This window comes from Anomaloglossus baeobatrachus, chromosome 6 (genome assembly GCF_048569485.1).
Source record: "Anomaloglossus baeobatrachus isolate aAnoBae1 chromosome 6, aAnoBae1.hap1, whole genome shotgun sequence".
In the NCBI taxonomy this organism is placed as follows: Eukaryota; Metazoa; Chordata; class Amphibia; order Anura; family Aromobatidae; genus Anomaloglossus; species Anomaloglossus baeobatrachus.
The window spans coordinates 135,986,394-135,999,952 of NC_134358.1; the positions used below are offsets into that span (position 1 = coordinate 135,986,394).

Genomic DNA, 13,559 nt, shown 5'->3' on the forward strand with positions numbered 1-13,559 from the left:
GGAGATGTCTTGGTGGGGCAGAGTGTGGTGGTGCAGATGTCGTCCGACGTACAAACACTTTCCAGGCATGGTTCAGTGCAAATAAAAGACATTCTTTATTTCACAACTCTTCCCACAACCGGCAGTTACAGATGACTTCACGTTTTCCTTAGCTGGGGGGGAAAGCCTGTCCTGACGTCTCCTCCAGTGGGGATGTGCCCGGCTACTCTGCTTCACCTGGCTCCCACTACGGCTACCCACAGACCGGACCCACACCGGCACTGCTTCGCACTTTGAGGTTCCGCCCTCTCCTTTTCTCTCCGGCTTCCCTATTCTTCCAGCTCCCACACTCTCCCCCTGCTCTGCTTCTTCTCTCCCGTCCCGGACACAACTGCCTTTTTGCTCCCACTTTTTCCTCAACAACACTACTCCTCCCTCCCCTTTCTGCTGCCGGCTCCTCATACCACCTGTTTCTGTGAGACAGCTGTCCCACCCGGCCACTAGGGGGACCCACTAAAACAATATCATAACAATAAAAACATTTTTATTAATAACAACGTTCCAGGTAGACTGTGCTTCTTTGTAAGGGGTCTGCCCACTCCTTACATACCTCCCCTCTTTAAGCCTAAGCCTCCCGGCAAGGCATGTATCTAAAACTACACGTAAAAGGAAACAACATCATTTCAATGAAACTACAAGCAGGTTCACCTTTGGGCAACCGCAAGGGGAGCACCAGTCCGGCGCCCGGAGTTCCTCCTGGAAGCTTCCGGTCTTAGTCGTGCCCGGAGGCCGTCGGCAGGCACTCCCGGTCTTAGTGGAGGTTCTGCCTGGAGGCTTTTGCAGCACTCCCGGTCTTAGACGTTAGACGGCAGGAACACAACTCGGCAAAATCTTCCTCTTAACGACGCGGAGGGAGCCCCCGGCTCAGTCCAGCAGCAGGCTCTCTCCGGGCTCAGCACTTGAACGGTTACAAACAGCACAACTTCTTCCGGCTCAAAACAACGCTGGGGTTTAACAAAAACAGGCCCGCCATCTTCCGGTCTTGAAAATTCACTCCGGATGATAGGCACGTTGCCATTCAGCTCGTTGGGCCTTCACGTAATCCGACAAGGACTGCCCGGGCAACCGGCGCAGCCTCCGGAAGGGTTCATAATTGGCGGGTTGCTCCGATGTCTCAGTCTCCGGCTTTCTCTCTTCTACCCCCGACGGGGGTGAGGGGGGTCGCTGCATGGGACAGCTGGGGGCTGCCCATGACAATTACCGGATGAGTAGTCAGGTTTTGGTGAATAGCCAGCACCGCCGGGGTCCCCTTCTCTAGGTCAGCGCTCGGTCCGGGCATGACTTCCGGAGCTACGGCCAGTGTGCGTCTCGGGTAGGAGAGCTCAGCTAGTACCGGTCTTTGCTGTGCCCGCCGCCGGTACTGGCATTCCTCCCACTCAAGTTCTTGCTGCCATTGAGCAGCCTCTTGGGTAGTAGGCATCCGGGTCACTCCGACCGCAAAGAGGCCTCGGCATCCCACCTCTCTCATAAACCGCACCTTCTCTCCCGGATATAAAGTGTGGAGGCGCTGTGGTAGGCCCTCGGTGTTAAGGTTCACCCTGTTATAGAAGTAGTGGTCACCGGTTTCCTCATCTTCGATAAAACCATACCCCTCCTTCTGGTTAAACTTTACCACAATTCCTGTGGTACACTGTTGCTCGAATTCCGCACTCCGGGGACCAGCCATCATTTCCCGGGCCACAGTCTCGGCCAGCAGCCTCTCTTGTACCGGGTCCGGTTCTGGGGACGGGGACTTTCGTTGAGGCAGGGGTGACGGCTGTACTGGGTCCCAAAAGAAGCCCCAATTGTCCCTTTCTAGCTTCCGGGCGTGTGATTCTTCCGGAGCCGGAACTGGAACGTGTGTCGAAGAGCCCACCGCGACTGGCGGGGGTATCTCCAGGTATGGGTATGGGGTTCCCAGGGGCCGGTTCCCCGACGGCAACTGAGCGGTGTACGTCGCTCGGACCTCGGTCGTGGTCTCTCCGGTCACAGCGTCCCACGTCGTAACCCAGGTCACTTTTGTGGCCCGTCCCGGTCCTCCGGGTACAGCCGGCAAGTGAGAGGGAAATCCCTCCGCAGACGCAGCCGCAATCTGCTTCTGGTGTCTTCGGTCCAGACCAGGCGCGACCAACGCAGCTTGTCGTCCCTCGGGGTTCTCCATCTTGCCTGTAGTACGTGTCTCTGGTAAGGGCGTCAGGGTCGGTGGAGATGCTGGAGGAAGTGGAGGCGGGCTTACTTTTCCCGCTCTTGGGTATACTCCACCCCCAGTCTCACACATCAGGTCGACCCCTCCGCGGCGGTACTTCTTTTTCCTTGGAACACCGCCCATTTCACATATCTTCATCTGTGCCCTGGGACCAGCACCTCCCCTCTTTGGGCGGAGTACTCCGAACTTCTTCTTCGGCACCGGCCAGCCCCAGGCTCTTCTTTTGGCGCCAATTTTTCGCGCGCTTTCCGTGTCCTTGAAGACGACGGCCATCTTGCCGCCATCTTGTGCCCGGTCCAACGCCTTAGGCACTACTTCTTCTTCCCACCAAGGGATCGGGACTCTTCTCCAATAATCCGGATCCTGTGCCCTAGGCACCACTTGATCTCCGTCTTCTTGGGTCGGGACCCCTTGCATACGATCCGGATCCTGCCGACTACGCCACATGTAACGGGGTGCCAGGGGTGCCTCGGGGGTTGTAGTCATGGCCCCATTTTCTCTCAGGCTTACCCCTGGCTCCGCCGTCACTATCGGGACAGGAGATGTCTTGGTGGGGCAGAGTGTGGTGGTGAAGATGTCGTCCGACGTACAAACACTTTCCAGGCATGGTTCAGTGCAAATAAAAGACATTCTCTATTTCACAACTCTTCCCACAACCGGCAGTTACAGATGACTTAACGTTTTCCTTAGCTGGGGGGGAAAGCCTGTCCTGACGTCTCCTTCAGTGGGGATGTGCCCGGCTACTCTGCTTCACCTGGCTCCCACTACGGCTACCCACAGACCGGACCCACACTGGCACTGCTTCGCACTTTGAGGTTCCGCCCGCTCCTTTTCTCTCCGGCTTCCCTATTCTTCCAGCTCCCACACTCTGCCCCTGCTCTGCTTCTTCTCTCCCGTCCCGGACACAACTGCCTTCTTGCTCCCACTTTTTCCTCAACAACACTACTCCTCCCTCCCCTTTCAGCTGCCGGCTCCTCCTACCACCTGTTTCTGTGAGACAGCCGTCCCACCCGGCCACTAGGGGGACCCACTAAAACAATAACATAACAATAAAAACATTTTTATTAATAACAACGTTCCGGGTAGACTGTGCTTCTTTGTAAGGGGTCTGCCCACCCCTTACAATAGCCAAATCTAAAAAAATCCCCACTTCAACTTTCAAAAATATTAAGCTTTGATAATTATGAGTCTTTTGGGTTGATTGAGAACATAGTTGTTGATCAATAATAAAAAAAAATCCTCTAAAATACAACTTGCCTAATAATTCTGCACACAGTCTATCTGGCTTTTAAGATGTGCACAAAAGAGGTGGTCAACCTTACTATTATGTACATATTAAAAGACGGGTACTGCCGGATCATAGGCAGGAGATAGTCCAAAATGTTTCCATCTGAATCATGCATTTCCTTTTGAAACCGTGATATAAGCAGTCAGCATAGAGCACAGGATAAATGTGAGCCGCATCTTACTTAGGACACAGAATATAAAATGATTTTATTTTTTACGCCGTTCATCCTATGGTATAAGTTCTTAGACAGTTTTATTCTTCAGGTTGATGTTTTTTTTATGTTTTGGCACTATCACACACTAAAAAGATTTTGCATCACCACTTTTTGAGAGATATAATTTTTCTATAGTTTTGCGGATTAAGCTGATGTTTTTATTGGCATCATTTTCGGGTACATAATATATTTGGATCACTTTCTATTCTCATTTTTTGGAGCAGAATAAACAAAAAACAGCAATTCAGAAATAGTTTTTTTTTATGACATTCACCGCTTGTTAAAAGTGCTAGGAACGCTTTATTTTTCAGGTCAAAATAATTAAAGCAATACCATATTTATATATTTTTTGTTTTTATGTTTTGCCGCTTTTACACAATAAAAACAATTTTATAGACAAAGTATTGTTTTTACATTGCTGTATTCTGAGAGCTATAGGTTGTTTTTATTTTTCCACGGATGGCGCTGTGGTGGCTTATTTTTTGCAGAACAAGATGATGCAGTGAATTTCAGTGGTATAATTTTTATTTACATTCGTCTTTTTGATTGTGTTTTAATCCACTTCATTTCAGAGTTATGATGAAATAACATAGTTTTTGAAACATTTTTTGTTTATTGTTTGTACAGTGTTCATTTTAGGTGTTAAATAGTGTGACAGTTTTATAGATCGTTTTGTCCTGGACACGGTGATAACAAATATGTGTACTTTTATTAATTTATTTTTGCTTTTACATAAATATTCCTACTTATTGGTGTAATATTTTTCTTCTTTCATTTGTGAGGTTTTGTTGTTTGTTTTAATATTTTTTTTTCCTAACATCTTTTATTTCTTTTGCTTAGTCCCTCTATGGGACTTTAACTTTTATTAGTTTGATCACTGGTCTCATGCATTGCAATAGACATATATTGCAATACATGAGACCTGCAGATTACACTGACAGATCGCATGATAGACCCTACTTATGGCTGGGTCTAACAGGCCATCTGTAAGGTCCTGGGTTTCCATGGAACTTGTTGTGTTTTCTTGCCCTCGTCCAAGATGGAGTCTGTTGTCTCGCCTGGCCATTGAACTTCCTGTCTGCCCTGCTTATAAAACCCGGTGTGGGATTTAGTCCTCGTCTGAGTATTTTGTGCAGCTGGCTACTGAGTCACTTCTGGCTTGTTTCTGCTGCATGTTAGTTCTGTGCTATGCCTCATTACGTTCAGCTGACTGCAGTCGACGGTGCTTTCCACTTATCTTCGTTGTGGCTCCCTCCCCTCAAGACTCCTAGGAGAACAGCTAATACTGCTGGACTTAGTTGGTCTGTAAGAATTAGTCTCTCTGATAGTGATTAGTGTACTTTATCCAGGACTTTATCTGTATAGGCTGTGTGCTGGACTTGAGCGGTACTTTGTTCAACCCTAGGAAGTACACTGATAACTGTGTGCTCACTGTGCGCACTTATGCATATAACTGCTGGACACTCATGTATTAGTGCTGTGCGCAGTATTGGGTAGAACTGAGCTAATTATATTAGCCCGGTTCTCTAAAACCATCCCAATTTCTCATGCGGACCCATGGGAAAATTAATTGCCCACCCCTGATCTAGAGGGTTGTCAGCAAAGTCGAGCTCCTGCGGTAATCCTGCAGGGAAGTGCTGATATTTCATGTCATATGAAGACTGGCTAAAAGAAGTAGGAATGTTAGTTTGTAAAAGAGGAGGCTGAGAGGAGACTTAATAGTGGTCTACAAATATCTGAAAAGTAGTCACAGTGCAGAGGGAACTACCCTGTTCTCATTAGCACAAGGAAGTACAAGAAGCAATGAGATGAAATTAAAAGGAAAGAGATTCAGATTAGACATTAGGAAAAACTTTCTGACAGTGAGGGCAATCAATCACTCCTCTTCACCTGAGTCACCACTCGAACCACCAAAACAGGAACATATTACTGATATATACCAGAGGCATTTATCATCGCATTGATTTCCCAGAAGGACTGCAGCTCTCATTTATATCAGGGGCATTTAACTACATAATTATCTCCCTCAAGTGTCATATACCTTATATCAAGTTCCATGGAATTGCTTTCCACTATCCTGCTACGTCCCGTACCTACATAGAGTATATTGAGATGCGTCCCTGGTATTACTCAAGCACCTGGTAACTATTGGAGCCTGGGGAAATTCTTTTTTTACGAAGTTTCCATTTCCCTTTAATAAATAGATTTGTCAAATACTATAAAAAAATCACTGTGTTTAAGGATGACAAAAGAATATTGAGACTAGAATATTCTAATAAAGGTGTTTAGGCATAATTCCAGAGGGTTATACACTAATACAGAAGCAATCATTTCTTGCTTAGAAGCGCTTTATCAAATATTTTCCATAGATTAATTTGTCCTTGAGAAAGACCAAGTGTGTGGTCGAAACGTTGGGACTTAATTTTGTTATGCCTACGCACACATAAATTTACATTTTTGATCATCATTTTCTTCTCAGACTTTCATTCAGTGTGCCAGAGTTTTTTAGCATTTTCTGAACTTTATTTTCTTCCGAGCACCTATTAGTACTTATAGTTGAGCTGGGTTTAGCCCCTTTTTAGCATAGGCAATCAGAGAGTGGAACAGGCTACCACGGGTGGTAGTGAGCACTCCATCAATGGAAATCTTCAAGAGGAAACTGGATAAACATATAGCTGGGATGATTTAGGAAACCTGTACTCGCAGGGGGTTGGACCCGATGGCCCTTGAGGTCCCTTCCAACTCTATCATTCTATGATTCTATTATTTAAACGATTATTTTTCCAGATTCTATTATGAAATGATGTTCACATATGCTCAGTAACATTTTATCCGCACAGGTGACTTTGGGCCTCACTTCTCAGCACAGTAGGGGTCACTAAACAATTGTACAATTATCAGCTCTATATAGGTGGTATATGTTATTTATGGGACTACCACTTTAAATAACAAAAATGGTGGCTTGCTCCACCGGGCTCCATAATGGATGTGTAAATTATGTGTGATTTTACAAATCGCTATAATGTAGTAAACCAGGAACAGTTCGAACAAACACAAAATATAACAAATGTGATTCAACAGAAGCTTGTGTTATATTGCTGTATAGTGGAATTCATTGTTAGTGAGTTATAAATACCTTGACCTGCAGCGTGTTCCCACTAATTGTTACTTCCATTTGTACTTTACCCCCATTACCATAACATGAAAGAGAAAAACTGTTCAGATTCTCAGCACTCTCAAATCCAGAGCCAGAAATATCAATTATCCATAAGCCGCCAAGCTGAGCGATAGGTATGGGGTTTGTTGATAATCTCCTGCCTTAAATATGAGAAAACAGAAAAATACAAGAAAAAGACCGTAAAATGTGTAAGAAAATCATGGAATATTTATTTGACATATTACAGGTTAAGACGTCTTGCACTAATGGTAACCATGGCAACAGTTCTTGAAAACTGTCCTAGACAAATCAGGTCTTTTTAGTTTTGCTTTGTGAGATACTCAGTTGTAACTTTGTATATCAAAAAAAGAATATTTTCACCTTCATGTGAAATTGTGTAATACAGGAAGAGCAAAAAGAAAACCTGAGTAGCAGTGCTAGCAAATAAGAAGACCTTTATGACCTGGTCAGTTTCACATGAGCCTGACCTGTAGCGCCAGTATTAGGCCAGAGTCTTGTGACTTGTGACTCGCGCGAGTCTGGCATTGCATCACCCGGACGGCCGCAAACTCTCCTGACAGAAGCGGGTTAGCTGCATGTATTTCTATGCAGCTGAGACGCTCCTGTCTGGAGAATTTGTAGCTGTGCCGGGTAATGCGATGGTAGACTCGCGCGTGTGACTCACAAGTGTGACTCTGGCCTTAAAGACAGTATTAAGGAGGTGTCATATGTCATAGGAGGCTATCAGGTTAAAATCAAGATATTTGCAGACCGTCCATTCATCAGGGCTTGTACTCGGGCTGTGACACTAATGTGTGAATGTGGCATAGTTGCAGTTTTAATGACAAACTGACAACATCATGTGCAGTGGCTGAGTAGGTAAAAAAAGCTACTGTCATCTTAAAATTAGACCCCAAGTAAGGACTAGAGCTAATGATTTTAATTCTTCATTATTAGTGATGAGCAAGCATTAAAGTGCTCAAGTGCTCAAATCAAGTAATAAGTATAATCGAAGTCTATGAGGAGCGAGAGTATTTTTCAAGCAGATTATGCTAGAGGTTAGGGCAGGTGAGGAAAATACATGGGGAAGATGTCTGGACGCATCTCTGACTCCCAGGTCACTGCTGAAGTAAAACATTATTTTTTTTTTTTTATTAAAAAGTGTGGGGTCCCCCATTTTAGATAACCAAATAAGGTAAGGAATTCAGTTACTGGCTAGTATTATCAGGCTGGGAAGATTCAAGGTTATTTGGCCCTTGCCAGCCTAAAAAATATTAGCCCCCTGCAACCCCACACGTGGCACATCACATTAGATGCACCAATTCTGGTGCTTTGCCTCAGCTCTTCCTGATTGCTCTGGTACAGTGGCACTCAGGGAACCCACACCATTTTTTTAAATTATTTATTTATTTCATAAGTTAAACCAGCCTAAAGATACCACCGCAAAACATGTGGGAAGGGACTCGACCATGGTGCCCAAGCACCCCCGATACTTGGCCAAGTATTGAGAATGCCAAGCACCTTGATGCTTGATTGAACAACAAGCAGTGTCAAACATGCTCATCACTACTGATCACTACAAATCTGACCCTCCCACTCCTGGCTCCAAGACTTCTCCCAGCTACACCAATCCTCTAGAATGCTGTACCCCAAGAAACTAGGACGATCAACAACTTACACAGCTTCAGACTCTCCCTAAAAACACATATTGTTAGGGTGGCCTATCACCCTCCCTAATCAAAGTCATTTCATAAATATCCCCTCCACTATTTCTCAGAACATAAGTCTCGCTCAAACTCCACCGCACCCAAAAGCATTAAAAGAATGGCTGGTGACTGGTTCATGCAGCCTTTATCTATCCCCCATTTCTTCAAGATTGATGGACCATCGTTGCAAATAAGCACTTGAACCTTGTGTCACCCCCACCTCACCCCAATGTAGATTGTAAGCTCTTATGAGTGGGGTTGTCTTTATTTTTGCTTTAATTATTGTATCTTCTAGAACTAGTACTTGCTTGTATCGCTGCGGAATATGTTGGTGTTAAGGTACCGTCACACTAAGCAACATCGCTAGCAACATCGCTGCTGAGGCACAACTCGCTAGCGATGTTGCTTAGTGTGACATCCAGCAACAACCTGGCCCCTGCTGTGAGGTCGTTGGTTGTTGCTGAATGTCCTGGACCATTTTTTAGTTGTTGCTCTCCCGCTGTGAAGCACGCATCGCTGTGTGTGACAGCGACAGAGCAACAACTAAATGTGCAGGCAGCAGGAGCCGGCTTCTGCGGACGCTGGTAACCATGGTAAACATCGGGTAACCAAGAAGCCCTTCCCTTGGTTACCCGATATTTACTTTCGTTACCAGCGTCCGCCGCTCTCAGTTGTCAGTGCCGGCTCCCTGCTCTCTGCATACGTAGCCGGAGTACACATCGGGTAATTAACCTGATGTGTACTGTGGCTATGTGTGCAGGGAACAGGGAGCCAGCACTGGCAGTGTGAGAGTGGCGGACGCTGGTAACGAAAGTAAATATCGGGTAACCAAGGGAAGGGCTTCTTGGTTACCCGATGTTTACCGTGGTTACCAGCGTCCGCAGAAGCCGGCTCCCTGCACACGTAGCACAGTACACATCGGGTAATTAACCCGATGTGTACTGTGGCTAGGTGTGCAGGGAGCCAGCAATAAGCGGTGTGTGCTGGTAACCAAGGTAAATATCTGGTTGGTTACCCGATATTTACCTTAGTTACCAAGCGCAGCATGCTTCCACATGTAGCGATGCTCCAGCGATCCCTGCCAGGTCAGGTTGCTGGTGGGATCGCTGGAGCATTGCTTAGTGTGACATCTCACCAGCGACCTCCTAGCAATTTACCAGCGATCCCTATCAGGTTGTATCGTTGTTGGGATCGCTGGTAAGTTGTTTAGTGTGACTAGGCCTTTATAGGATTATTATTATTATTATTGCGTAAGTAACTAAAGTACATCACATGGCTGCATGACATGGAAGATATAAGATTTATATGTATCAATGCCTTTCTTTGCTGCTTTAAAAAAAGAAACCTGGAGAAAATTAAAGAGGCTGTCCATCTATAATTTTTAGCTTACCCAGTGTGGTATAAAATTAAAAAAACACATATACTCTCCTACCAATCCCTAGGTGTACTTCTGAATCACTACCAGAGGGGGCTCCGTAAGATAATGAGTTGACTGGTAAGTGACCCAGTTAGCAATATGGAGGACCATCAAGGGTTCAGTAGGTGAGTGTACGTATTTTTCCCATCAGATTTTGCTGGTGCAAATATAAAAGTGGTGAGCTAAACCTTTAAATTACGCAAAAAAATACTTAATTAGAACCATTAATTAGAAAGAGGTCAACTAAGCTTCAGGCCTCTGACACAAATCCGTGCCGCCGGTAAGTGTTTGGTCCGTTTTTGCACGTCCCGGCGGCACGGATACACGTACATCAATGCTACCCTATGGTAGCAGGCACACACACATGTAAAACCGCATGGAACGTGTGTCCGTGTGCGTTTGTACGTGTGTGCATTTTTCTACACGCTGACATGTCCACGTTTTCTCCGGCAGCACGGGTGTCACATGGCCCGCACCCGTACCACACGGATGTAGTGTGGATGCGGTCCCGTGTGACACACGCCGGAGAAAACACACGTGTCAGTGAAAAAAAACCCCAAACATTTACTCACCTTCTCTAGCCCTCCTGTCTCTGCCGCTGCTGCCACTTGCTGCCTACCGCCGCTCATTATGCTCATTTAATATTTACTTCACTGCGGCCGGCAGCAGCAGCTGCGGGGAGACGGGAGGGCTGGAGACCGAAGATCAGCACCACGGACAGCAGGAAGGACCACGTGAGTATGCAAATTACCGGTTCTACGTGTGCTATTGTAGATAGCACACGTAGAACACACATGGACCGCATTTACCCGAGACACGTACTTACCACACGCAACACGCAGGGTAAATACGTTTCTCGCGGCACGTGCGTGTTTTTAACGGAACTGTGTTTCAGGCCTCAAAAGGAACCTGAAGACCCACCTCTTTTGACAAGCCTACAACCTGCCGTAACCCTCAGTCTGATACAGCGCCGCACAATCAAATATACCCTAACCTACTGTATCCTCACCCATCCCTTGTAGACTGTGAGCCCTCACGGGCAGGGACCTCTATCGTCCTGTACCTATCTGTGTCTTGTATTGTTTATGATTATTGTACTTGTCCCTATTATGTACACCCTTTTCACATGTAAAGCGCCATGGAATTGATGGCGCTATAATAATAAATAATAATAATAATAATAATAACTAGAAAAGTTCCCAAGAAAAGTATTTGGCACGATTTTTCTGCTGCATATTTTCTTAACCCCTTAACGACCGCGGGCCGTAAAATTACGTCCTAAATGACATAATCTTACTGCCCGCGGTCCTCCGGCGGCGGCAGCATGCCGCGATCGGCACACATCTCAGCTGATTTTCACAGCTGAGATGTGTGCCTGCTAGGCACGAGCAGAATCGTTATCTGCTCGTGCCGATTAACCCCTTATAATGGCGCTGTCAATACATGACAGCGCCATTATAAGCGCAATCGCGGTAAAGTTTTACTTACCGCCGAAACCGGAAGTCACGTGACGCGATCACGTGACTCCCGATAGTTGCCATGGTAGTACAGGGTCATGTGATGACTCCTGTACTACACATGAATTGGTTTCACTTTCGCTGTGCCCGGAGCACAGCAAAAGAGAAAGACAGCGTATCTGCTGTTTACAGCCTTCCAGCTGTGATCAGCAGATACTGCAGAGCGATCGGAATGCTGATCGCAATAGCCCCCTAGGGGGACTAGTAAAATAAAAAAAAAAAGTAAAAAAATAAGTTTTAAAAAATTAAAAAAAAACAAAAAAACCTAAAAGTTCAAATCACCCCCCATTCGCCCCATTAAAAATTAAAGGGTTAAAAAAATAAAAAATATACACACATTTGGTATCGCCGCGTTCAGAAACGCCCGATCTATCAAAATATAAAATCAATTAATCTGATCAGTAAACGGCGTAGCGGCAAAAAAATTCCAAACGCCAAAACGACGTTTTTTTGTCGCCACAACTTTTGCGCAAAATGCAATAAGAGGCGATCAAAACGTAGCATCTGCGCAAAAATGGTACCGTTAAAAACGTCAGCTCGAGACGGAAAAAATAAGCCGTCATTGAGCCTAAGATCCCGAAAAATGAGAACGCTACGGGTCACGGAATATGGCGTAAAATGTGCGCCACTTTTTTCGGACAAACTTCCGATTTTTTTTTAACCCCTTATATAAAAGTAAACCTATACATGTTTGGTGTCTACGAACTCGCACTGACCTGAGGCATCACACCCACACATCAGGTTTACCATATAGTGAACACAGTGAATAAAATATCTCAAAAACCATAGTGCTATCGCACTTTTTTTGCAATTTTTCAGCATTTGGAATTTTTTTGCCATTTTCTAGTACATAATATGGTAAAACTGATGGTTTCATTTAAAAGTACAGCTCGTTCCGCAAAAAATGAGCCCTCACATGACCATATTGACTGAAAAATAAAAAAGTTACGTCTCTCAGAAAAAGAATGGCGAAAAAAAAAAACGGAAAGCGAAAAATCGGCCGGTCGTGAAAGGGTTAAGGATAAGTAAAAAAACGCAGCACATTACCGTTGGATGAGATTTATCTAAATCTTATGACCACAGATCAGTAATTGACCTGCAGTGCAGTTTTAAAGTATGGAGCATGTAAATTTCTCTTGCGGTAAATATGTGTTTTGTGTGTTTTCGCTATAGGCGATGCGCACATAGCGCCAAGGTTTTCCTTCCGAATACCGTTTCTGTAAAAAAACGTGCTTTTTCCTGAAGCTCTTCTGACATTTTTGCACTTTGTTTCCCAGTGGCTATGCCAACAACATCTTTCTTTTCTCTTTCTTCTTTTAAGGGTGGACGGCCACCTGAAGAATGAACATATTACTTTGTTACTTCTTCTACCGCTTCTTCTTCTGCTCCAGGGATTCCAACCCCTGAAGCAGTGAAAAGATATAACAAAAAACTGAACATGTGCACAGCAATGTTATTTTAATGTTGCTGTGCATTGTCAGTTTTTTAGACAGTTTTCCAGCATTTGTTTTTTCAAATTCTGAGTGGAATCTGCTTGAAAAGGATGCATTATAGCCTCAGAATTAAATGAGATGTGGAAAATCCATTGATAAAAATGGCATATGCGTTAGTATTGTGATTCCACAGAAGTAACGCAGTGAAAATACATGGAATTCAGAAATCATTTTATCAAGAAAGTTGTGTCAAAGCTAAGTAACAGGAACTATCCAAGACAAACTAGTTTTATTAAAAACATGATATACCAAAAAGAGACAAAAAACAGAGTGGGATAAAAATGTATAATCACACATGCAAAAAGATACTCACTAAGGTAAGTCATGAAATTGTTCCAGGTAAAGTATTTCTCCCATAAAATTATTGCAGTTACACATCTTTTATTATATACATGTTCATTTCCTTTGCGTGTATTGCAACAACACAAAAAAACTGAGAAAAAAAAATGCAAATTAGACATAATTTTGCACAAAACTCCAAAAATGGTCCAGACAAAATTGTTGGCACCCTCAACTTAATGTTTGGTTGCACACCCTTTGGAA

General features: G+C 44.7%; 1 protein-coding gene across 1 annotated transcript in view; it reads right to left on the reverse strand.

Moving 5' to 3' along the window:
* Positions 1-13,559, reverse strand: part of RP1 (RP1 axonemal microtubule associated) — a 752,859-nt gene that overhangs the window by 323,920 nt on the left and 415,380 nt on the right. The window contains exon 35 of the mRNA XM_075316343.1: positions 6,863-7,044. Within this exon, the coding sequence (XP_075172458.1) occupies positions 6,863-7,044 (182 nt within the window). The remainder of the gene's footprint in view (positions 1-6,862; positions 7,045-13,559) is intronic.